Source organism: Trichosurus vulpecula, chromosome 3 (assembly GCF_011100635.1).
Source record: "Trichosurus vulpecula isolate mTriVul1 chromosome 3, mTriVul1.pri, whole genome shotgun sequence".
In the NCBI taxonomy this organism is placed as follows: Eukaryota; Metazoa; Chordata; class Mammalia; order Diprotodontia; family Phalangeridae; genus Trichosurus; species Trichosurus vulpecula.
The window spans coordinates 42,172,231-42,197,380 of record NC_050575.1 but is presented as its reverse complement, the minus strand read 5'-3'; the positions used below and the strand labels follow the sequence as shown (position 1 = coordinate 42,197,380).

General features: G+C 35.4%; 2 protein-coding genes across 2 annotated transcripts in view; one reads left to right on the top strand and one right to left on the bottom strand.

Annotated features, from left to right (window-relative positions):
* The window catches only part of NID2 (nidogen 2), a 143,038-nt gene extending 140,718 nt beyond the window's left edge, over positions 1-2,320 (top strand). Inside the window, exons 19-20 of the mRNA XM_036750336.1 lie at positions 1,084-1,196; positions 1,565-2,320. Of these exons, the coding sequence (XP_036606231.1) occupies positions 1,084-1,196; positions 1,565-1,575 (124 nt within the window). The 3' untranslated portion in view covers positions 1,576-2,320. The remainder of the gene's footprint in view (positions 1-1,083; positions 1,197-1,564) is intronic.
* The window catches only part of RTRAF (RNA transcription, translation and transport factor), a 37,983-nt gene continuing 13,740 nt past the window's right edge, over positions 908-25,150 (bottom strand). Inside the window, exons 4-8 of the mRNA XM_036750337.1 lie at positions 21,230-21,316; positions 19,521-19,609; positions 18,682-18,750; positions 3,165-3,213; positions 908-2,769 (exon numbers count right to left, since the gene is read on the bottom strand). Of these exons, the coding sequence (XP_036606232.1) occupies positions 2,615-2,769; positions 3,165-3,213; positions 18,682-18,750; positions 19,521-19,609; positions 21,230-21,316 (449 nt within the window). The 3' untranslated portion in view covers positions 908-2,614. The remainder of the gene's footprint in view (positions 2,770-3,164; positions 3,214-18,681; positions 18,751-19,520; positions 19,610-21,229; positions 21,317-25,150) is intronic.

Below are 25,150 nucleotides of genomic sequence, written 5' to 3'. Positions count from 1 at the left end.
CAAAGGCATTTATAATACTATTAATGCTGGTTGCAGATAGAACTAGTTGGATGGAAAGAATTTCCACAGTGGGAGTTATCCACACACAAAGCCACAGTTTTACACCTCCCTTCAAAATCACTCCCACCCCTAATATACCCACAATTTCTTCTAAGTGCCTTAAGGTACTATTTGTCTCATCTTAAATGTTAACAGTATTGCAGCTAGATTAATGTCCTATTGCATTATAATTTAAATGATGAACTAATGAATTTCTTGAGAGGTAACAAAACTAATTTCAATCTTAGGAGCATATAGGTGCCCACAACAGAAAATACATTTTTTTTTCCTAAAATTTTTCTTGTTGAAGTTACATGTAACATTTAAGCCAACAAATTTGACTTTCAAAACTTCAAAATTCTCTAGTTTTAATCTATGAACACTGAGCTATTTTCTACTGATAACTGCAATTATTGGTCCTTGTTCGAGACTTAAAAATTCCTTCATATTTACACCAACATTCGAAACTATACAAAAAAAGCACAACAACCCACCTTCTAGAAAGCACAGAAGAGACAAATACAATGCTATTATGCTTTTAAAAATCATATAGTAGACTTCTGATTGGAAGTACACTTGATAAAAATTGTGACTGTGCAACAGCAATTTTGTAATAGCAAATTTTGGGTATTTATGTTGTATCATTGTCCCAGTACAAAGCCAAGAAGCCTAATATTTTCTTTGGATAATAATCTTAAATTTTGTTTACTCTTTCTTTAAAAGCAAGAGACTGATATCCATGGTATAGATTTGTAGTATATTTAATTCTTTTTGCTTTAGTTTATAAAAAGAAGTGTGTATGTGCAAACATGTGTAAGTCCAAGAAAAATCTGGAGTCACCCACAAAAGATAAAAATCACAAGATTGGTTGGAATTAACTAACAGACCTTTATTATAAGGATCAAACTTACCTTGACATTCAAACTAACACTTTTGCCTATAATCTCCTCCATGCCATGAGCTGAAATTAAGTTTTTATACATAAAAAGCTTCAAAGCTGTTACTTAGAAGTGGACCTGTTTATTTATCCTTTTCTTTTTCTAGGGATGGTGTTATAGCAGTAAATAAAGATAATGGCCAGTTTACTGATGAGTATCTTCCAGAGCAAAGATCACATCTTTATGGAATAACTGCAATTTACCCCTACTGTCCGAAAGGTAAATAAAACATCTAGAGGCGAGCATTAGGGTCTCATTTTGTAAAACAGAAATTGTGTCAAAGATGGTGCATAGAAGCCAACTTACTTTAACAGATATGCTATTTGCTCCTGGAGTTCCATCACTCCACCACTGTGAGAGACACTGGCAGCCATAATAGTGGACAGTACACATGAGTACAAGTCCTACTGCCATGAAAATCTGCAGCTATGAAATTACTTATTAATAGTCACTGAATCCTCCTCCCCGGCACACTACATGAAAAGGAGTCAGTTTCCCTGTATCTCTCCCTTTAAAATCCCCAATAAAAACACTCTGTATAATAATAAGAAAATAACTTTCCCCTTCCCTCTCCCTTCTCCCTACAGGAACAAAGTAATGAACTCTAAATAACAGAATTTCAATTCTGAAGACTATTTCCTACCAACAGTTGGAAGGTGAAGAAAATGAAAAAACAGAATAAAGGTTACTGCCAGTTTCTGGATATGCCACAAAATGACCTTTTACAGGGCAAAGATTAGTAAGTGTATTCTGGGAAAGTTTTATACCTCAATCTTTACTACTGTATTTTCTAAAATTAAAAAATTGATACTGATGTTATAAGGAAAAAATATATTCCTTAAAGTGTTAGGAACAGAATTTGATTGTTACATATAAAACATTTTTATACATAATTACCCTATTTCACTTTTAAGGTAAAATTCATTAAAGAAAAATCAATTAAATTTAAAATTTAAAGAACTCATAGACTGATTCTAGTATAACTAGAATCTTCTATGAAGAACTAGGTTCTTCTTGGCTAAAAGATTATTTTGTTTAACTAAAAATACATTTAAAGACAAAAATATAGAAGCCTTGAAGAGGCTATGTAATAAGTAACAGTATTGGGAAAAACCAATGAAATTAAGTTTTTTGAAGTTCTAAATATTGTCTCTTTACCTCACCATCAGTGAATTTCTTTTAGTATTTATACAGAAGGTGCTAGAATAATTCATTTTGTATTTTATAGTTCTTAAGTGCCTATATCCCCATAGTAGAAAAAATTACATTCATGTATACTTACAAGATATATTTCTATTCAAAGATTCTGGATTACTGTAATAAAACATTTAAGTTTTCCTATTAGTGAGACATAAGGTGTGTTGTTTATGACAAACTTGGGAATAATAATAATATAATTTTAAATTCCACGCAGTCTCAAATACAAAATTGATGATTAGCAGTACTTCATATATAATCAAATAAGAACATGTCCATTTCCTTGATCTTTATTAAACAGAAAACACGACAATGGTAAGAATCCAAAATTTTCTGTTATTTTCCCTCCCCAATGACATTTGATTGAAAATACATTGCCAGAGTTATGCCACAGTTCCTAGGTATTCTAAGTAGATGAGAGGCTGTAATCCTAAATTGCTTTATCTTCCAACTTTTCCCAATCTGTGGTCTGTCTTTGGATCAGCAATAATTGCTTGAACAGCTACTATGGCTTCATTAATTTTTGTTTGTAGTTCTCTGAGTTCTTCTATATGTAGCAATCGAAGAATTTGAGCAGCTTCATTAAGAACAGCATCTATTTTATCATAAGAGAAGATATTACACTGATATATACAATATCAAGTAAATTATGTTTAAAATTACAACCACTTAAATCATCTCTGGACATAATTTCAATCAAAGTTTTTAAAAGGTTATCAGACATGCATTAAAATTTTAAGACTAATTTTATGTCAGTGTTCTATATGCCTACAAAGAAACAGAATGGTTTATTTATGTTTGGTGGATAATATGAAATCACTTTACAAAATCTGACTATTTAAGGATTGTGGCTCTAGAGCACCAAAGAGTAGTCCAACCCCCTCATTTACAGATAAGAAAATTGAAGCCCAGAGGTTAAGTATTATACTCAAGGTCAGACAAATTTATACTTGATTAGGTAGGACAAGCTGTTTAAAAAATAGCACTTACCTCCTGTATCAAAACCAAGGATATGCTTATCTAAAGCAACAGGTAAGCCCTTTAAAGAAAAAAAAAATAGACAATAAGAAATGCTATTGTTATAATTAAGAAACACATACCACTTAAAAAGTAAGGTAGAACTGATTCAGCTCAAAAACATGGCAAATTGCCCATTTCTGCACATGACTGCAACATCTTTCCTTCCTTTATAATTTACCACTCTAAAGTGTGGGACTGAAAAGGATTAGAAGGGTTCTCATGCAAGCATCTTGGACTCCATTTGCTAGCAAACTAAAATTACTTATTGCTGCTCTCCTATTATTTCTTAAATTCTTAATCAAACCAAACAACAGCTTTGGTATTATTTCAAGTCTGGGGCTTCCCCCAGCTTAAGCATCAGCTTAGAGAAACAAGAAAGAACAGAAAAGACTGGAGTCAGCTTGCATGGAGGTGAGGCTGCGAGTGAGAAAAAGAGAACTCACTGCCCCACTCTACCCCAGTAACAAGCAACCAGTTGTTCCTTTCATTTAACCCTTTTTCTGCACACTGTCAACCTAGATTATTGCAAAGGAGGTTAAAAAAAGAAAGAAAATGGGGAGAGGGATAAATTCTATGGTGATACAAATTTTTGGATGTTTCTTCTAAAAATATAGAGGAAAGAGGGTAGAAAAATCGAAAAGCAAATATAGAAGCTTTAATCCATTACTAATATTTATTATTATATATATAATTACATATTATGTATACCATATATAATTATTAATATTTTCCTATTCATTTGGGTGCCAGTAAAAATATTAGATGCAAAATCAGATTTTAAATCTAATAAAATAAAACTGACAAATAAAAATCAGAGGTAAAAACAGACTGAAATCTTGCTTGTACAATTATGCAATGATCTTTGGCTAATTATAAGTGAGCAATTAGCATAAGGGAAAAAAAAACATTGAGTAAAGTGAAAAACTAATGTTAAATGTCAAGATGCCATTCAGCATCTTTTTAAAAAAGCTGTAGGCTATCATTGTAGTTAATTTAACATTAACATTAGACTAGACTTTTATATATTAACAAAAACTGAAGAGATTCAGTGCAGTCCAGATTGGTCCACATTGCTTTAGCAATTAACTTCTTTATATGGTTTCAGGGACCTTCCTACTCTCCAGGGTCCCCAAGCCCATCATCAACAGCCATCCTTTATGTATTCTGCATTTGCTTAACTATGCATGGGCAATAGAATGCATTTTTTTTACTTGCTCTTCACACATGAGCTATGTGTGAATGTGCACACAACGTGATGCTAGTATTAAAATAAGACTATATAATTGACAGATTTTTTTTAAACTTATGAAACATCTGCCACCACTACCACCCCCAAGAAAAATCCAATTACTAGTACCTAACTCCTAGGATTAACTGAGATAATAAAACAATACATAAGTACTAACTGCTGTATCAAAACCAAGGATGAGTATGGTGGCTTTCACTAGGAGCAGATCCATCTGAGTTCAGAACAATATTTCTAAAGTTTGGTAGTGTTAACAAAAATAGCAAAGTCAAGTACCTTAATTATGGAACAGGCATTTCATAAAGCACAGCAAGAAAGGGAGGAAAGAACTAGAATTAGACATTTAGAAGGGCATGGTTGAGAGAGATGAGAAAGACGGGGTATCCCACTTCCTGTCATTCACCATACCCACCAGGCTAAAAGAACTCTAATGTATGCTTTGATGCATTTTTTAAAAATGCAATGTGCAACAGAAATAAATTAGACTTGGCTTTTACAATCGCTGCACCAACCCTAAATACCCACATATTTGATTTACCAAGAACTCAGACAATCTGGGGGTAAGCAAGTTTCTACCTACTTGGTTTAAATACCATCTAATTTCACATCAAGATGAATTTTAATAGAAGATGCCATGAGCATTTTATAATGAATAAATTCTATAACTAAAGCAATGTGAAGAGAAATTCTATGAAGAACCTGATTAGGCCCTGATATAATGTGAAGGTGGGAAAAGTGAGGATATGAATAAATACATGGAAAAGCATGGTTCAGCAAAAAAAAAAAAATGAGAGAGAGAAAGGACTTGTAGATTATATTTAAAAGCTTCACACCCTTATGTCACATACACTTCAAAAAAAGAAGTGATAGGCACTGTGAATGGCAAGCACCTTCTTAGATATGGAGCAGGTAAAGAGCACAGAAGAAAGGGTGGAAATAACTTGGACATTTGGAAGGGCAAGGCTGAAGGGGATGGGAATGATTGCAGAGGGGTACAAGGTTTACATTTTATCAGCCAGTGGTTCAAACTCACTAAGAGAGAGAGAGAGAGAGAGGCAAAGAGAGAGAGAGAGAGAGAGAGAGAGAGAGAGAGAGAGAGAGAGAGAGAGAGAGAGAGAGAGAGAGAATAAGAGGGGATGTAAGTATTTTTTGAACAAATACTCTAACCACTTATTGCCAAGATACTCAATGAAAGAGGCAAGAGATAAAACTCTTCAGAGTCCTGTTTTGAGGTAAAACTTTGTGGCAGGTGGTGGTGATATGCCCCATAAAACTTCAGGAAATCCATCTCAGAGTGGACAACAACAGGTAGAGCCATTACCTGAGGGAGTCTAGATAGGAGGCTAAAGATGGTAGGGGAAAGTGGGTTTGGTCAAGGGAGGGTCTTTGAAGCATTGCAGAAAGCCCTAGGGCAGAGGCCAGAGGTCTGGATCATGGGCTATTGCAAGGCTCAGTGGGAAAGCCCTAGTGGAGGCCTAGAGGTAAGTGGCCAAGAAAGATAAGGCCAGAGGTGGTCTATCAAAGCCCAAGGAGGTTCTAGGAGGTAAAGCCCAAATTTCTCAAAAGTGGCTGTGATGGCCCGAGTAGAGACTGTCCAAGAAGTGAAGACAAGAGTAATGGTGGTTCCGTAGACAGAATCAATAAAGTGATGGGAGGAGCAGGGTTTTTTGGAAAATGGAAAGATAATTTTGGACTCTGAACATTTGCCCATTTGGCTTTGGACATTTTGAATTTGATATACCAATGGACCCATTCACACAGAGATGTTTTACATACACTTAGGTCGGAGCTGGACGTAAAAATTTGGGAGTGTGGCCTGCTGATGGTCTAGAGAGTATAAGTATGAGTGCAGTTCCTGCCTCCATGCCTTTGTGCCTACAACAAAGCCCAGAAGAGGTGGCTAGGTCGCATTGCGGATAAACTTGTTCAATCCTGCCTGATGCTTTGTGACCCTGGACAAGTTACTTGACCATTATCTGTCTCAATTTCTTCACCTGTAAAATGGAGATGATAATAGCACCTACCTCCCAGGACTGTTGGGATAAACTAAGACAGAAAGATTTGCCTTACATATAAATGCTAAATGATATTATTGATAGCATGGATATTATCAATTATCAATAATATTGATGGCATCAAGGTGGCTTTCATGAAAGTAGGAGCAGTTCCATCTCAGCTCAGAACAATATTTCTAAAGTGTAGTAGTATTAGGAATGGGCAGTGCAGCAGATAGAGTGCCGGATCTGGGGTAAGGAAGATTCATCTTCACGAGTTCAAATGTGGCCTCAGAAACTTACTTACTAGTTACGTGACCCTGAGCAAGTCATTTATCCCTGTTCCATTTCTCATCCGTAAAACAAGCTGGAGTAGGAAATGGGAAACCACTCTAATATCTTTGACAAGAAAACTCCAAATGGGTTCACAATGAATCAGACACAACTGAAAGTGACTGGACAATAAGCATAAGGAAAAATAGCAAATTTTTCATGTCCTGAATACTTCTAAAGAATGGCAGTCATAGACCATGTAGCTCCAAGGATGTGTGGACTGAACTAAATATGGGCTAATCTCCTTACAAGAATTTGTAGAAAGTGAATTCTACAGCCTGCACATATACCCTTATCATGGTGGCCTTTTAGCTATTTGACAAAACTGGCAAAGGAGAAGTTACATTTGGGAACATAGAGCATATTTTGGGGGAAACAACTGTCTATCATATTGCATGTTAAGTGGAATCAGAATTGGGGAAAAAATATTTTGTAAGGGAAAAGATAGAAAAAGGCACCTGATGTGTAGAGAATTCACTCAGTTTACTGAGTGCCGAGCAAGCATTCGTGCAATAGAATCAGAAGGGTCACTGCTATCAATCCTCAACAATCCAATCCTCCCTCTTAACAATAACCATTTCCCTGACAAGTTTAATATATTTCTACACCAAAATTTGTGTCTTTATGTGCGTTTTTTTTTGTGTGTGTGTGTGTATGTATGTATGTATCTCTTCAATTCTTCTTCAGCCAGTTCAGATGAAAGTAAGGAGAGTGCTCATTTCCCTTCACCTCTCCTTCAATGTTTGTACACTCATTTCATATACTCCTTCCCATTTAAGTAAGACAGTAAATTATCTTCCTATTCTCCTTTCTTCCCTAATATATTCCCTTCCCCTCTGTTGTCTTTGTTTTAAGTTCATCAAAATAGAACTAGGCCAAGCACTCACCAGAGCTCTCCCAACATTCCCCTCCAAACAATTTTAAAATAATGAAGCAAATCAAATTCTGTAATGGCAGAGCCAATAAAAGGTCTGAGTGAGACATCCTAGAATAACACAATAGTCAACGCCCCAAGAAAGCAACAACAGAACCAGCCCAGACCTTCCCTCCAGAAATGCCAAAGAGACCAGCCCTAATACTGAGTCTGGAGCCAGTAAGTAGGCTGGAAGAATGAGAGAAGAAAAAAAACACACCATAAAGAGCTATGAAACTGAAGACAAAAACCCAGAGGAAGAGTATGATTTCAAAATATCTAAAAGCAAAGCCTCAGAGAAAACATAGTATGGGCACAAACTCAACTAAAATGCCTGCAAGAAATGCAGTAAGAATTTAAAATAAAATTTAAAATGGTTTTTACAGATGGAATGAGTATTTGAGGGGGAAAAAAAAGAAAGAAGCTATGGAAGAAAACTGGAAAAAGAATTAACATCTTGGAAAAAGAAGTCCAAAACCTTACCCAAGCAACAATTTCCCTGAAAATTAGACCAGACCAAATAGAAGTCCATGAACCTATGAAGGCAACAAACAATATTAAAACAAAGTCAAAAGGCAGAAAAAATAAGGAAATGGAAGGTAGGACTGACCTGGCAAGGAGAAAAAATTTAAAAATTACTGAATTATCTGAATACTATGACTAAAAAAAGCCTAAAAATCCTATTAAAAGCAATCTTAAAAGAAAACTTCCCAGATCCCTCTGATTCAGAACAGAAATTAAAAATTGGAAAAATCTAGGTGTCACTTCTTGAAAAAAAAAAAAACCCAAAATGAAAACTCCCAAGAATATCACGGCCAAAATCCAGAGTTCTAGGACAAAGAAAAAATACGCAAGGAGCCAGAAAGAATGAATTCAAGTACTGAAGAGCCAAAGTTAGCAATCCTCACTATAAAGGAACGGCGAACTTGGAACATAAGGTCTCTAATCCAGAAGGAAAAGGTTACTGGCTTATAGCTAAGGATAACCTATCCAGCAAAACTGAGTATGATGTTACAGGGAAAAAAAACAGACCTTTAATTAAATAGAGAACTTCCAAGCATTCCTAATGAAAAGACAAGAGCTGCACAGAAATGTTGAAGTTCAAACACAAAAATGAAAAGAAATATGAAAAGTTAAATGAATGAAACGTGAATGAACAATGATAAAGAACTAAACAAAGATAAACTGCTTACATTCAAATATGGGAAGATAATACCTCTATTTTCTCTGAATTCTAACACCAACAGGGGTCATACCAGTCCAACTAGACAAAGCCTGGTAGTGCTTCTTTTATATCTTAATGATCTTAAGAAAAAAACTGAAAGAGAGTGGAAGAAGAATAGACTGGGCAAGGAAAGGAGAAATAAGAGAGGAACGGAAAGGAATGTTTGGGGAAATTGTGTTATATAATAAGAGTGCTCAAGCAGACATTTCTACAAATAGCGAGAAGAGGGTAGAAAGGGAACAACTGACACTTGAACCTTTCATCTAAATGGACAAAAAAAGAAACAACACACACATGTATGTGCACATGTACACGCAAAACTGGATAAAAACATAAATTTCATTACATAAGGAAACAGGAGAGGGAGAATTAGAAAGGAGGGTAAGTTAGGGGAAGGAGTAAAATCATAAGCAAAACAAACTTTAAAGTTGTACAAAAATATTTATAGTTTTTTTGTGGGTTGAAAAGAATGGGAATATGAGATGACCTAAAATTAGAGAATCAAGAAACAATTTATGATATATAAATGTGACAGAATATCATTGTGCCGAACTCTTCTCTGTGCCATGACAATGCCAAAAGATCAGTGTTACAACATGCTACCCTACCTCTTGAGAGAAGTGAAGAACTAAGAATGCATAATGAGACAAAATATTTTTGAACACAGCCAACATGGGAAGTTGTCTTGATCAACTATATGTGTTTTAAGTAACAAAGTAATTTTTGTTTTCTTTTGTTTTTTAACTTGTGCTCTCAATTGAGGGGGGAAGAGAAATGAAAAAGTAGATTTTGGTCGATTACAACAAAATATTTTTTAAAACTTCCCCAAAAAGACTGGTAATTTTGAAAAAAAGCAGTTTCAGTCAAACAATGAGGCCCAAATCCAGATCACAGAGGATTTAGAAATGAAGAACAGAAATCAAATTGTATATGGCTTTTTAAAGGAGATTAGATACAAAGGGCAACAAAAATATAGGACAATAGTGGGGATGGTGGGATCTAGAGAAGGTTTTTAAAGCTAGGGAAGACTTGAATGTGTTTGTAGGTAGCAAAGAAATAGCCATAATGTAGGAGATATTGAAGAGCAGAGAATGGGGGTGATAGTGAAGCTGGCTTCTACACTGCTAACAAAGACAGGAAGGGATGGGATCAAAGGGTTTCCCTTAGCAACGAGAAGGGCCACCTCATCTTCAGAGATTGGAGTAATGAGTATAGTGAGGGACAGTCTCAGAAGCATGTGAATTAGGAGGAGAGATGAGAGAGTAATCAGTGAACACCTCAAATCTGTCAGTGAAGTACAAGGTGAGGTCCTCAGGAGACTGTATGGGCAAAGACTGGCACAGGAACCTCAAGGAGAGAAGTAAAGTTTTCAAAAGTTGCTATGATGAAAATGAATCAATTAGGAAGAAACAAAAGAATTGCCTTGCTGTAGTAAGGACCCAGTTGAGATTAATTAGAACAAAAATTTTAGGGACCTAGTCAACAATTTCATTAGCTCTTCTAATTGCCATTCAGCAGCACCTGAACAGAAGAAAACTAGATGGCAGCAAGGCATTACTGGAGAAAGAACAAGAGAAAACAGAATAAAAAACATAGTACAGACTTGAATTGCTATAGATCCAAATGGGATCTGGTGAAAACACAAATGCAAAACTAATGATTCTTTGAGTCTTAGTTAGAGAATTTATATGTAAAAATATAGCACTTTTTAGGGAAATGCTATGCTATGAAGGTTTCCTTAAATTTTAAACAAAGGTCTATTACAGTAGTTGTTGGGTAGGTCACTTCCAGGAGGCAAGATGATGGAGGAAGCAGTAAATCCCTGTAGCTCTCCCATGTTTCCCACCAAATGACCATAAAATAGCACCTCAAAACAAATCCTGGAACAGCAGGTTCAGCAGAAAGACAGGGTGAAGTGGTCTTTTAGCCCAGGAGACTTGGAGGATCGGCAAGAAAGATCCATCTCACTTGGGTAAAAGGGCCAGAAGCATCCCAGCAAGCCCCACCTCAGCAAACCAGCATGAAATCCTGAGCCCCAGGGTGGTGGAGAAGGCAAATGCCGACCAGGACCCCGCCGCCCACCCATGTGCCTTAGCATAGCTGGGGGAACGGGCAGACTCCAGCCCCCAGGACTACGATATGCTTCAGCACAGCTCCAGGTAGGCAAGCATCCTCTAGAGGCTGGACTTTCACATACTTCAGTGTTGCCCTGGGCAAGTGGGCATCCTCCAGCAGCCAGACTTCCACATGCTTCAACACAGCTCCAGGCAAACAGACATCTTCCAGTGTGACAAGAAAGTAGCTCAGACTTCCACGTGCTTCAGCAAAGCCTAGGGTAAACAGGCACCCTCTGATGGCCAGATCTCTACAGGCTTCAATGTAGGCCCAGGAAATGTAGAGAAATCCCACTGAGCCGCACACAACCACTAGGACCCCAGCTTACCACCAGGTAAACTGCAATACCCCTATGGTCTCCAGCAGCACCAGCCAACCCCCATCCTACCCCCTCAACACAGCACCAGACATGAGGTCCCCCATGGGCCTCAGGGCAACATCAGCATAGCAACAGTTAAACATCCAAGGCCTACAGCCAGTTACACAAGAAATCTAAGACAGAACCCCTGAAATTCCACCCTGGGAGACAAGCTCAGAATTAAAAGAAAAGAAAAAGACCAAAAAAAATGATGAGGAAAAACAAACAAAAGAAAAAGAACGTGGCCACAGAAAGTTATTATGGTGACAGGGAAGACCACGACACAAACTCAGACAACAATGTCAAAACATCTATGGGCAAAACCCCCCAGTGAAAAATGGGAAGTGGTCTCAAACCCATCATATAAGACAGGAAGAAGAAAAATTGGGAAAAGAAATGAGAGTATTGAAAGAGAATTATGAAAAAAAGAGTCAACAGCTTGGAAAACTGCTTAAAAAGTACAACTGGCGAAATGGAAAAGGAGATACAAAAATCCACTCAACAAAACAACTCCTTGAACATTGTACACAACCACAGATACATGGATTCCGTGAGGACCAACCCTGACATACTTCGCTCTTCTCAGCAACGTAAGGTGCAAGGACAACTCCAAGGGACTCACGATGGAAAATGCTGTCTCCATCCAGAGAAAGAACTGTGAAGTTTGAATACAGATTGAGGCGCACTACATGCTCGCCTTTTTTGCTTCTCTTTTGTTTTTGTTTATGGGTTTTTTTTTGGTTCTGTTTCTTCTTTCTCATGATTCATTCCATTGATCATAATTCTTCTCCACAGCTTGACTAGTGTATAAATTAATTCAATGCGAAGTTATACATGGTAGTTAAATGAGATTCCATGCCATCTTGGGGAGGGAGGGGGAGGGAGGGGAGAAATTCTGAAACTCAAAATTTTGTAGAACCGTGTGTGGTAAACTAAAAATAAAAATTAAGAAAAAAAAAAAAGAAAACAACTCCTTAAAGAGTACAACTGGCCAAAATGAATATAAAAAAGCTAACTGAGGAAAACAACACCTTAAAAGTTAGAATTAGGCAAGTGGAATCAAAGCACACTATGACACATCAAGATCAATCAAACAAAATCAAAAGAATGAAAAAATTGAAGAAAATGTAAAAAACCTCATGGGAGGCGCACTACATGCTCGCCTTTTTTGCTTTTCTTTTGGGGTTTTTTTTTTTGGTTCTGTTTCTTCTTTCTCATGATTCATTCCATTGGTCAAAATTCTTCTCCACAACTTGACTAGTGCATAAATTAATTCAATGCGAAGTTATACAGGACAGTTATATGAGCTTCCATGCCGTCTTGGGGAGGGAGGTGGGAGGGAGGGGAGAAAATCTGGAACTCAAAACTATGTAGAACCATGTGCGGTAAACTAAAAATAAATAAATAAATTTAAGAAAAATTAAAAAAAATAAAACAGGAAAAAAAAAAAACCTCATGGGAAAAACAGCTGACCTGGAAATCCAGGAGAGACAATATCAGAAACACTGGACTACCTGAAAGCCGTAATCAAAAGGAGGACCTGGACAGCATCTTTCAAAAATTACAAAGGAAAACTGCCCTAATTTCCTGGAACCACAGGGCAAAAATAGGCATTGAAAGAATTCACCAATCACCTCAGGAAAGAGATCCAAAATAAAAACCCCAAGGTACTTTACAGCCAAATTTCAGAATTATGAGGTCAAAAAAATACAAGTGGCCAGAAAGAAACATAGATAGAGGAAGATATAAGGTGAATTTAAGGGAAAGACATTTAAAAAAACCTAAGGGATGGGAAAGAAGATACAATGTGTGCAGAAAGAAGGGACAGGTAGAATGGGGTAAATTATTTCACTTGAAGGCCTATTACAGTAGAGGGGAAGATGACAGGGTAAGCGATGAGCATCACTTGAACCTTACTCTCATCAGTACTGGCTCAAAGAGGGAATAATATACACAATCAGTTGAACATAGAAATCTATCTTTCCCAACAGGGAAGTAGGAGGGGAGATCAAGTAACGGGGCATGGGAACTGACAGAAGGGAGGGCAGATCAGGGGAGGTGGTAGACAGAAGCAAAACACTGGTGAGGAAGTAAAGGTCAAAAAGAGAGAGTGGACAAATAGGAAGAAAAATAGAATTGAGGGAAATAGATAGTAATCATAACTGCGAATGTGAATAGGATGAACTCTACCATAAAATGGAAGCAGACAGCAAAATAGATCAAAAACCAGAATCTATAATATCTCGTTTACAAGACATACACTTAAAGTGGACACACACAGAGTAAGGAAACTGTATCTTGTTAAAAGATACCACAGACAATGAATCAACAGAAATACTAAATATATATGCACCAAGTGGTACAGCATTCAAATTCAGAACTTAACTGAGTTATAGGAAGAAATAGATAGCAAAACTAAACTAGTGGGGGACCTCAACTGTCCCTTTTCAGAACAAGACATAAACAAGAAAAAAATTAAATAGAATAATAGAAAACTTAGATATGATAGCCCTTTGGAGAAAACCAAAAGGAAACAAATTAATATACCTTTTTCACAGCAGAACAAGGCACCTACACAAAAACTGACCAATTGGGATTAAAACCTCAAAATCAAATGTAAAAAGGCAGAAATAGTAAATGTATTCTTTTCGGATCACAATGCAATACAAATTACAATCAACAAAGGGCAGTGGAAAGATAAGAGTAAAAATTAATTGGAAACTAAATAATCTAACCCTAAAGAATAAGTGGGTCTAAGAACAAATCATAGAAACAATCATAAGAAAGTGACAACAATGAGACAACATACCAAAATTTATGGGATGCAGCCAAAGCAGTACTTTGGAAAATTTACATTTACTTGCTTGTAAGTAAGTAGTCTGTCTGTGTTAGAGGACCCTGGTTTTGGGGGGTATCTTCAAAGCTGCCAAAAGAAAGAACATTCCTTTCTCTGCCATACTGTTTTCCCTGCTATGTTAATATGAAGGCATTCATCACACATGAAGAGATAAAGATTAGCCCAAGAAGCTGCCTCCTAGTGGGGGCCAAAACTGGTATGCCTATAACATATTTAATGACCCCTACTGATGTTATGAAGACAAGACCATAGGTGCCAGCCCAAGCCAGCTACTCTTTTATGAAGATCCTACCAAAAATGAGCCTCAGAGATTTTTTTTTAAGATGACGTACATGTGTTTCAATATTTTCCCTAGTGTAATGTGATACCGCTGACACATTGTCTCTTCATCGATACTAGGAGCATAAAACTCATGGAACCACTTCAAAATCCAGAATCAATTTACATGTGCCCAATCCTGATCATGCTGGGACTATAAATTAGCAGTTGCTATACTTGTAGGGATTAAAATTTAGATTTTACATACTTTGGTATGTACACGTCAAGGGGTGTTGTTAGAGAAGAGATCCCAGGAAGACATAAATAATGCAATATTTCATTGTCATTGCTAAAATAAAAGTGTTCTTGATTAGGACTAACTTCTATCCCTTGCTTAAATTTAGGTTTAGACTTTTTCTCTTTATCATATAGGTTTTGTATACCTTTAATCAGTTCCTAGTGAAATTCCTACACATGATTCATTCTCTGGGTTTTGGCTTACAAATATGTATATTTGCATTTAACCTTGTCTAAGTGCTTGGGTGACAATGATACAGAATTTGAGAGAAGAAACAACGTTGTAGATTTTATTTAGGCTGGGGTTATGGTTCCAAAACAGCTATAGAATAGGTATGTAATAGCATTCTGTAGATACAGAATGGCAAATGCAGCAAGATGAACTCTTGGAACTAAAGGACAAAGTGAAAACAGAAACGAATCCACAGGTCATTCGTGGAAAGAAGTCTAGAATATAAACTCTTAGGAACATCATTAGGGCAACTAGGTGGCACGGAAGAAGACTCATTTTCCTGAATTCAAATCTGGCCTCAGGCACTACTAACTCCATGTTTGCCTCAGTTTCCTCATCTGTAAAATTTATAAACACAGATAACCTATCTGGCAAAACTAGAATAATCTTCCAAGGTAATGCCATGACTTACAAGTGAACTGAATTTAAGTGAGAGAGGGCTGTGCAAAGTCACCAGCCTCACTTTCTCCTCCAGAGCCATCTAGGTCCAGGGGCAAGATATAACTGAAAATGGCCCTTGAGCCTTGAAATGAGGACATTAAAAAAGGGAGAGATCCCAAAGGCATCAAAAAAAAAAGTTTGTCCCTTTTTGTACAAAAATGTTTATAGCAGTTCTTTTTGTGATAGTTAGCCATGGAAATCAAAGGCATGGCATGCCCATCAATTGGGGAATGGCTTAAGAAGCTGTGGTATATGATTGTAATGGAAGATTATTATGACAAGAAATGAGCAAATGAGAACCAGGATGATTTTGAAAAACCTGGAAGGATTTAAATGAACTGATGCAAAGTGAAGTGAACAGAAACAGGAGAATGTTATACACAGTAACAGCAATATTGTTCAACAAAGAATTGTGAACGACTTAGCTATTCTCACCAATACAATGATCCAAGACAATCCTAAAGTTCTAATGATGAAGCATAATATCCACCTCCAGAGGAAGAACTGATATTGTTTGAATACCGACTGAGGCATGCTATTTTTCACTTTCTTTCATTTTTTTCTTTTATTTGAGTCATCTTATACAAAATGACTAATATGGAAATGTTTTACATAATTGCACATGTATAACCTATATCTGATTGCTTGGGCAGGGGCGGGGGGAGAGAAGGAAAGAGGAGAGGGAGGCAGGGAGGGACAGAATTTAGAACTCAAAACTTTAAATAAAAATGTTGAAAAGAAAAAGGGAGAGAACTCTGGATCTCCCCAAATCACTGGTTATCAATAATCATTTCTCTCACTTACGCTGTGCTATGCCAATTAAACTCAAAAAAATATTTTGTAGAGCTAGAAAAAAACAATGAAATTCACATAAAAAAAATAATTAGTGAGATGGAGGGGGGAAGAAGAGTGTCCTGATGAATATCTGATGTTAAATTTTACTACACAGCAGTAACCATTAAAATGATGTGGAAAAATTGGGACATTAATTCATTGTTGGTGGAACTGTAAAACGATCCAACCATTTTGAAGAGCAATCTGAAATTATGCCCAAAGAGTTATTAAACTACCCATACCCTTTGACCCAGAAATACCACTATTAGGGAAAAAGGAAAAGAACCTATATGTTCTAAAATGTTTAGAGCAGCTCTCTTTGTGGTGGCAAAGAACTGGAAATTGCAGGGATGACCATCAATTGGGGAATGGCCCAACAAGCTGTGGTACATGATTGTGATGGAATACTACTATGCTGTAAGAAACGATGAGCTCAATTATTTCAGAAAAACATGGGAAAATCTGCACGAAATAATGAAGAGTGAAATGAGCAGAAACAAGAGAACACTGAATACAGTAATAGCAATATTGTTTTAAGAACGACTTCAAGCAAATAAGTTATTTTGTCTATTAAAAATACCCAAATTAACCCAAAAGAACATTTGAAGAAAGATGTTATCTACATCTGGTGAAAGAACTGAAAATAGAAGTATGTATAGAATAATTTTGCTTATATACCCATTTGTATCTAATGGTAGCCATCTTTAGGGTGAGGGATGGGGGAGGAGGGAAGAAAAAAAAGAAATTTACATGATAATTTCTTGTATATTTGAAAGGAATAGTAAGTTGTGCATAGTAGATATGCAACTTCATGTACAATCATCTTTTTTATTGTACGTTACCAAAATGTGTTTTATTCCATAAATTAAAAATAAAATTTTAAAAAATGATTTGGTACTGGTTAACAAAAAGAAAGCTTGAATGATGCAACAGATTATGTACACAATATATACACAATAGCATAGTGTTAAGATTAACCCAAAGACCACAGGTAGGAAGAAGGACTTATTTGTCATGAACTGCTGAGAAAATAAGCAATAATCAGGCAGAAATTAGATTTAGAACAACACTTCACACTATTTACTAAGATAAACCCCAAATGGATACATGACCATCAAAAATAAACCAGATCTATGCCTAAACAAGTTATAGAAAGAAACATGCAAGATTAAAAGGTCAATTTTCTTTATTCAAAATTTAAAAGGTTTTGAACCAACAAATTTGTTATAGTAAAAATTAGAATGGAAACAGGTAACAAAAGGGAAAATATCTACAACCAAAATCTCTGATAAAAATCACATATCCAAGATATATAAGGAACTGATTCAATTTTATAAGATTTAGAATCATTCTTTAATAGATAAACAAAGGACATGAACAGGCAGTTTTCAAAGGAAGAAATCCAAGCTGTCAATCATATGTAAAAATACTCTAATGAAAGCAACTCTGATGTAAATTAAATTATACATTAAAAGCAATCCAACTTACATCTATCAGACTGGCAGAGATGACAAAAGAGGAAAATGACAAATGTGGGAGGGGTTGTAGAAAAACACATACTCTAATGGACTGCTGATGGAACTATTAATTGGCCTAGTCCTTCTGGAAAGCACACCCTTTGACTAAGCCTCATCACTATTAAGCTTATATTTTAAAGAGATAAAAGAAAAAGGAAAAGCATCTTTATATACAAAAATATGACTAGCAGCTCTTTTCGTGATAGCCAAAAAATGGAAAGTAGAGTGTTCTATTCCAATGGGAAGAAGCTACATAAACTGTTATATATAAATGTAAGGAATATTATTGTGCCATAAGAAATGATGAATTGGACAAACCTCTATGAACTGATGAAGTGAGCGGAACCAGGAGAACAATTTATAGGTGAAAAACAACTTTGAAAAATTTTAGAATTTTCATCACATTTGGTTGTATTGAAGTTCATACCAAGATAGATAAAAGCAACCCAAAGTATGTTAAACTATCCATATATGTTAGCTATCCACAAAGAACTAGTACAGCTCCTATCACATCTCAACCCTTGGTGGCATAGTACCATAATTTTCTAGGGAAGAACTAAAACAATCAGGAGAACCAAAGGACCATAATACAAATATTAATGTCATAAAGCCATACAAACACTCTCCTTAAAAAACAGAGAAATTAGGAAATATGGCCACAGTAGGGGCACAGAATCACAACCCACCTCAACCCACAATTAGGGTCCCTAATCTTCAACAACAGCCCTCCAGTGCCCCTCTTGGTGTCCACATAAAGCTAGTACAGTTCTCACCAAAGATGCTTAAAACATGTATAAAGATACTTATTACAACATCTGAAAGTGTTAGCAAAAAAAATTAATTTCTTGTTTAGAAAAGCACACATACCTCTTTTGTCTGATTTGCCTTAGCAACTGCCTCCTGTGTTAAGCGTTCCTGAACCAAAATACGAATTGCCTGGTAGATTAAAAAAAAAATTTTTAAATCTTTCTTTTTACATAGATGGGTAAATTAAATGACATGTCAACCTTATCTTTTTATGGCTCAGTAGCGCAAGGGTATTGGTCAGAATTCACCAATGTTGAGAGAATAAAGGGCTACATGTAATCCACCCTCACCTCACTATCTGCCCTCAGAACTACTTCCGCCCTTCCCACCACCATCCTTAACACACAAAAACTGTTGCTGCCGTGAAGACATTTTTCTCTAGTTTTGGTTAATTAAAGATGCCTTTTATGTATCTTAAGATTTCAGCTATTTCAAAGAACATATTACATTTAACCACATGTTAAAAAAATTCAAAACCACATTTTTTCATCACACTTTTTTCAGGCAAAGCATGAAACTATAAAGGGTAACATATAGGCCTAAGGCTACAGATTGGCTATGCCACAATAATACAGGTTCCTAAATACAAATGTAATAGTATTTCATCTCAGGGTTCCAACACACCTATTTCTATATACAGAAAATCTTGTTTACTAATTAGTGCTCTTATTTCCAAGATGTATGCTACACCAAAGTAGGAACATGTACTATGTTGTTTGTGTGTGTGTGTGTGTGTGTGTGTGTGTTTATGTGTATGTACATATGTATATCTTTTTTTAATTTTATAGTATCTGTTTCATATATCTGTTTTAATTATACTTTGCAGAATTACGGTGTTTTAAAAGAAAGATAAACACACTACTTCTCTCATAATATTAAATTTAAGAACATAAACCGACCTTAAGCATTACCAAGTAATCGTCATGACGCTGGATCTGAAGAAGGTTGGCCAAAGCCATTACTCCTGCCTTAAAATCAGGATTATTCACTGTAAAATAAATACATACAAAAGTTGATTTCATATTTATCTATAAAAGTGTAATATAGATTTAGATTGCTACTTGGCTGAGAACTAAAAAAAAAAAACAAAAAAAAAAAAACAGGTATATAAAATTTCTTACCCAAGAATTGCCCAAAAGAACACACAAAATTAAAATCCCAGCACCAATAAATATGATGGTAAAACTACTTGTTTTTCTTCAATAATGTTCATGCATTCAAACTAAAGGACTGGTGAGAAATTTTTTTCACATTGATTTTATCCCATGTAATTCTTTTTCTACAAAACACATATAAGTAGCATTTTTCATTAACATTTCTTTCCAAAACGATCAATATAATCTGCAGCTTCTGAGAACCTGAAAAGCTTATTAGTTCACATGAATGAAAACTCATAAAAAAGAGATCAAAAAATTAGTCACTGGTAGATTATTTTTTTTTAATGAGCTAACTTAGAGTCTTCATTTAAAGCAAACAACAAAAAAATTAGTAAAAAGCAAAGACTGACTAAAAGAGGTTAAAACAGTGAAACCTATCAGTGTACCTAAGCGAGAAATGCATCTCACTAGGTCAAATTATTTCAAATACAATTATTTTTGTGACAAATAGGAGATGCCAATAATCTCCACCTTGCTTTAACAACAATATAATTATGATAATATCACTGAATAGGATATTTTCCATTGTAAGGCTGTTCTGAAAATCTTATCCTTAGGCAATTTTACATCTAATGTTAGTTTTGTATTAATGTCCCTCTCATATTGATATTTTACTAAAGATAAAACAGTAATAACATGCAATCATAAAAACGTGTTTAGCCTAAGTTAGCTCAGACTTATGTTCTGAATAGTCTTATGATTAATTGGTATATAATACACTGATTTTAATGAAGCACACATCCTTTAAGTCTCCTCCAATCTACCTAAGACAAGAATTCCATTTCCTTTTAGGAAAAATATGGAATTAACCAAATGGAAAGAGTGAAAATCAATGTAAAATGATCAAGTTGAACTTTAAACACCGAAGCTTTGTTATTAATACCCCTGAATATCCTTGTGACCATTTAGATTCATAGGTCCTTTTTTTTTAACCTATTCAGTAATTAAAACTTACACTTGGGTATTCCAGGCATACTATGTAATGAGCAATCTGTAGAGCAGAATCCTTTAAATGCACTGGAGCCTTGCTATCCATAAACATTATTATGGTATTATTAATTGATTTTTAAAAGGAAGTCTTTCCTTCTAAAATCATGCTCATCTATTTAAAATTTCTTCAGAAAAGTCAGATATGTTCATATGTGGGTCAATTTATTTTACTTAAAAATAAACACGATTTTCTCTTCTAACAAAACTGTGACAGCATCATGAGAAAGGGAAATGAATGGAAGCTGATTACATGATATTGTAAGGATAAGATTTCAGAAAACCATTGCATTAAAAAAATTAGATGTTAATCTGACCAATTTGTATCCATTTGAAGAATTCTTTATTTGTTTACTAAAATAAACCTATACTGAAAGATTTAATTCTAAATAACAGAAAATAAAAAAAATATATTTTAGTTAAATTAGTAATATCAAACAATCGTCATTCAGTTGTACACTTACCATCCAAATTTATCAGTGGCTCTACATTTTTAGCTGCATTGTCAGCATTTTTAGCATTATCTGGTGCAGAATCCTTGTATTTGTCAGCTATATGAAAGGCATAAATTAATTAGTCATAATAGTGGTAATGTGTTAACATAATAATTAAAGTTGAATGATATATTAGTTTACTTAGGATAAGTGAAAAATTACTGTACCAACAAATGAGTAACACACAAAAGACATCTGTATAGCCTCTAGGACTTTAAGGAAAAAAAACTGCAAAATGGCCTAGTGAAGACATTCAGCTAGATGGTGTGGCTTTAAATCTCAATTAATCCAAAATGGAACAGTGCCTCCCAAATCAGGTACAATGAATCCAAGAACAGTTGTGCAGAAAGTGCTACCAAGGAACACTCATCTACAGCTTCTCAGTGACACGTGGGCAACACTTTTGTTACACAGAGTTGAACATACTGATGCATCTCCAACATAATGTGAATGGAATCAACATGGCATATCCACTCAAAGTCACACACACAGATATACTTAAATGCTTTTGAGATCTGAAGGTAAGTCCATTCATTTAATACCAAAAACCTAAATAATATTTAAATTGAGTCAATAACTGACTTCATTTTTTCACTAAATTCATGCAAGTACATTCCTGACTCAAGGATATTCCCCTATTTACCAATGTAGTGGAAGATGAATATCAAGAAACACAGACACAGCTAAGTACTTCCTTCTCTCCTTCCCACTTTGGGAATAGGGCTCTGGATCCTCATACTGCTAGCCTAAATAGAGGAAGCTCCTATCTCTCCCAGAGACATATCCCCAGGAATCTACATGTAAGGCTTAGAGAGTAACAAATAATTACCTACCAACAAGTTGGGAAGTAAGGACAAATCTTTGAAGATTTGTTTGAATAATTTACTTTTCCTTGGAATTTGGGTCAACATGTTCTGCAGAATTTCTAACATTTATTTATATGCTGAATAGTATTATGTACTGTTGCATTCTTCTGATTGTGACAGCAGACAACGCAAACTGATTCCAGGTGTCTTTACAGAAACTGTGAACATTTTTTAATTATATGCACTTTTTAAACATATATCAAGCCAAAATTACCTTTTCTGAATAGCAGAGTAACTGTCAAAAGGCATTGTTTTGTTGAAATTTTGTTTTGTTGAAATTGTCTATAAATTGCAAAAAGTGGATTACCTACTCTTAAAAATATCATATTAAGGTCACAAATTTTACAAATAAATTTAATTTTTTAAATAGACTTCTTCCCAAATTTTAGAAACATTAGAATTAAATAAAATTGCATCCATTTTCTTTCACTAAAATTTTACCTGAAAAGTTGTTTCTCTCCTAAAATTCCATTATCTTATTTACCAAAAGGTCAAAATATTTCAGTATTTCAAAAATACAATAATTTATGCTGCCCTAAACATTTGATGGTTTAGAACTACGGATTAGGATTTTAGAAAAGGAATGTTCATTAAATATAAGATTCTAAAATCACTGAATACTACACAAACTACAGTGTTCATGGATAGATGATTTTCCAAGAAGAGAAAAAATGTGTTGAAATAGAATTTTAAATTTCTTTTTTTTTTTTGTTTTATTTTTTATTTTGTTTTTTGGCAGGACAATTGGATTAAGTGACTTGCCCAAGGTCACACAGCTAGTACATGTGTCAAGTGTCTGAAGCCGCATTTGAACTCAGGTCCTCCTGACTACAGGGCTGGTGCTCTACTCACGTGCAACTTAGCTGCCCCTAAATTTTAAATCTCTAATAAAATTTTTTTAAGCCATCAACCTTCTCAAGAAAATGAAAAAAAAATTTGCCTCTCACTGCCTAGTATGGGTCTTAAGAAATAGCTATGCAGATCAAACATCATTATATTGAAGACGCTAATAATACAAATTACAAATTAAACAATTCATGTTGTAAAAATCTGAACCAGATTCTTGCCATCCTAATTGACATAATACACAAATCAAATTCTAGGTTAGGTGTAAGTAAAGCACTGGGCCTTGAAACAGAATTAAGTTCAGATCCAACCTCGGACACTTACTAGCTGTATGACCTTGGTCCACTCACTTTACTACTTTCTGCTTCAGTTTCCTCAATTATAAAATGGGGATATCAATAGTTCCTGCCTCACAAGGTTGTTGTGAAGATCAAATGAAATAATATTTGTATGATACCTGACACATAGCAGGCTCTTAATAAGTGTTCGTTCCATTCTCTCCTCCCCCTCTCATTTAACAAAGTAATTTGCTTTTTACCTTGTACAAGTTTCCCCTTTACATTATTTAAAAATTATGCAGTACTTGTTACGACTAATAATTTAAACTGATTTTTTAAAACTAAGTTAGATTTTTGCCACTAATTCGCTTGTTACAAAAAGTAAGTTATCTATCAAATTACAGGTTAACAAAAAAATAAAACATTAGCAAATAGGCTAAAGCAACATATTTGAAAGATGATTTACTGCTAGGTGGCACAGTGGATAGAGGACTGGATCTGGCGTCAAGAAGACCTGAGTTCGAATCTAGCCTCACACTATTTTTATTAATTTTTTTTTTTAATTTACAACACTCAGTTCCACAAGTTTTTGAGTTCCAAATTTTCTCCCCCGCGCCTCCTCACCCCCCATGGCCTCACACCTAATAGTTATGTGACCTTGGGCAACTAACTCTATGTTGGCCTTAGTTTCCTAAACTGTAAAATGGGGATAATAATATCATCTATTTGCCAGGGCTGCTGTGAGGATCAAATGAGATATTTGTAAAGTGCTTAGCACATCCCCAGGCATATAATAGGAGTTATATAAAAATGCTTGTTATCATCATCATCATCATTATTAATATTATTCCCAAGTAAACTACATTAACGGAAAAATTGTAGAGCAATCTGCTATACCTCTCCCTCTCCCCTTTCTTCCTTCCTGGACTTTCTTTTCTTGTCTAAACCCTCTCATTTGCCAACCTCATCAGCTCTCATGGATTAATTATCATCTCTATGCAAATGACTCTCACAATCCTATCAGGTGCCCAAAGGAAAATCAGGCTTTAGCATCTGCCATTATGCCCTCCAGACTACCAAACCAAATGGTTTCTTGTCTGCCCTGTCAAAGCACCACCTCCCTCCCTTCCTGACCTGGACAGCCGATGCACATTAAGGACCTCTGGCTTTTGACACCCGCTTTGCCATTGTACCCTAAACCTTTCTATCCATTCTGCAGCTGAACCCTGTGTTCTCTCCCCCTATCAGACTGTGAACTTCTTGAGAGAAGAGATTTTCTAGCTTTTCCCTCTGTACCCTAGCACTTAGCACAATGCTTGACACATACTAAGACTTTTTAAATGATTTTCATTCATTCACTCATCTAGCCCTAAATTCTCTCCCAAGCTCCAGTCCCACATCAATTTACCTGTTGGATATTTAAAACTATATGTCTAATACACATCTCAAAAACTGAAGTTCGTTATCCTATCCAAAACCTATCCCTCTTCCCAACTTCCTTTTCTTTTTTTCTTCTTTTTAAATTTAATTTATTTAATGTATTTAGTTTTCAGCATTGATTTTCACAAGAGTTTGAATTACAAATTTTCTCCCCATTTCTACCCTCCCTTCCACTCCAAGATGGCGTGTATTCTGGTTGCCCCGTTCCCCAGTCAGCCCTCCCTTCTGTCACCCTACTCCCCTCCCATCCCCTTTTGCCTTCGTTTCTTGTAGGGCAAGATGAATTTCTCCGCCCCATTGCCTGTGTATCTTATTTTGTAGTTGTATGCAAAAACTTCTTTTGTTGTTGTTTTTGAACATCTGTTTTTAAAAACTTTGAATTCCAAATTCTCTCCCCTCTTCCCTTCCCACCCACTCTCCCTAAGAAGTCAAGCAATTCAACATAAGCCACATGTGTATCA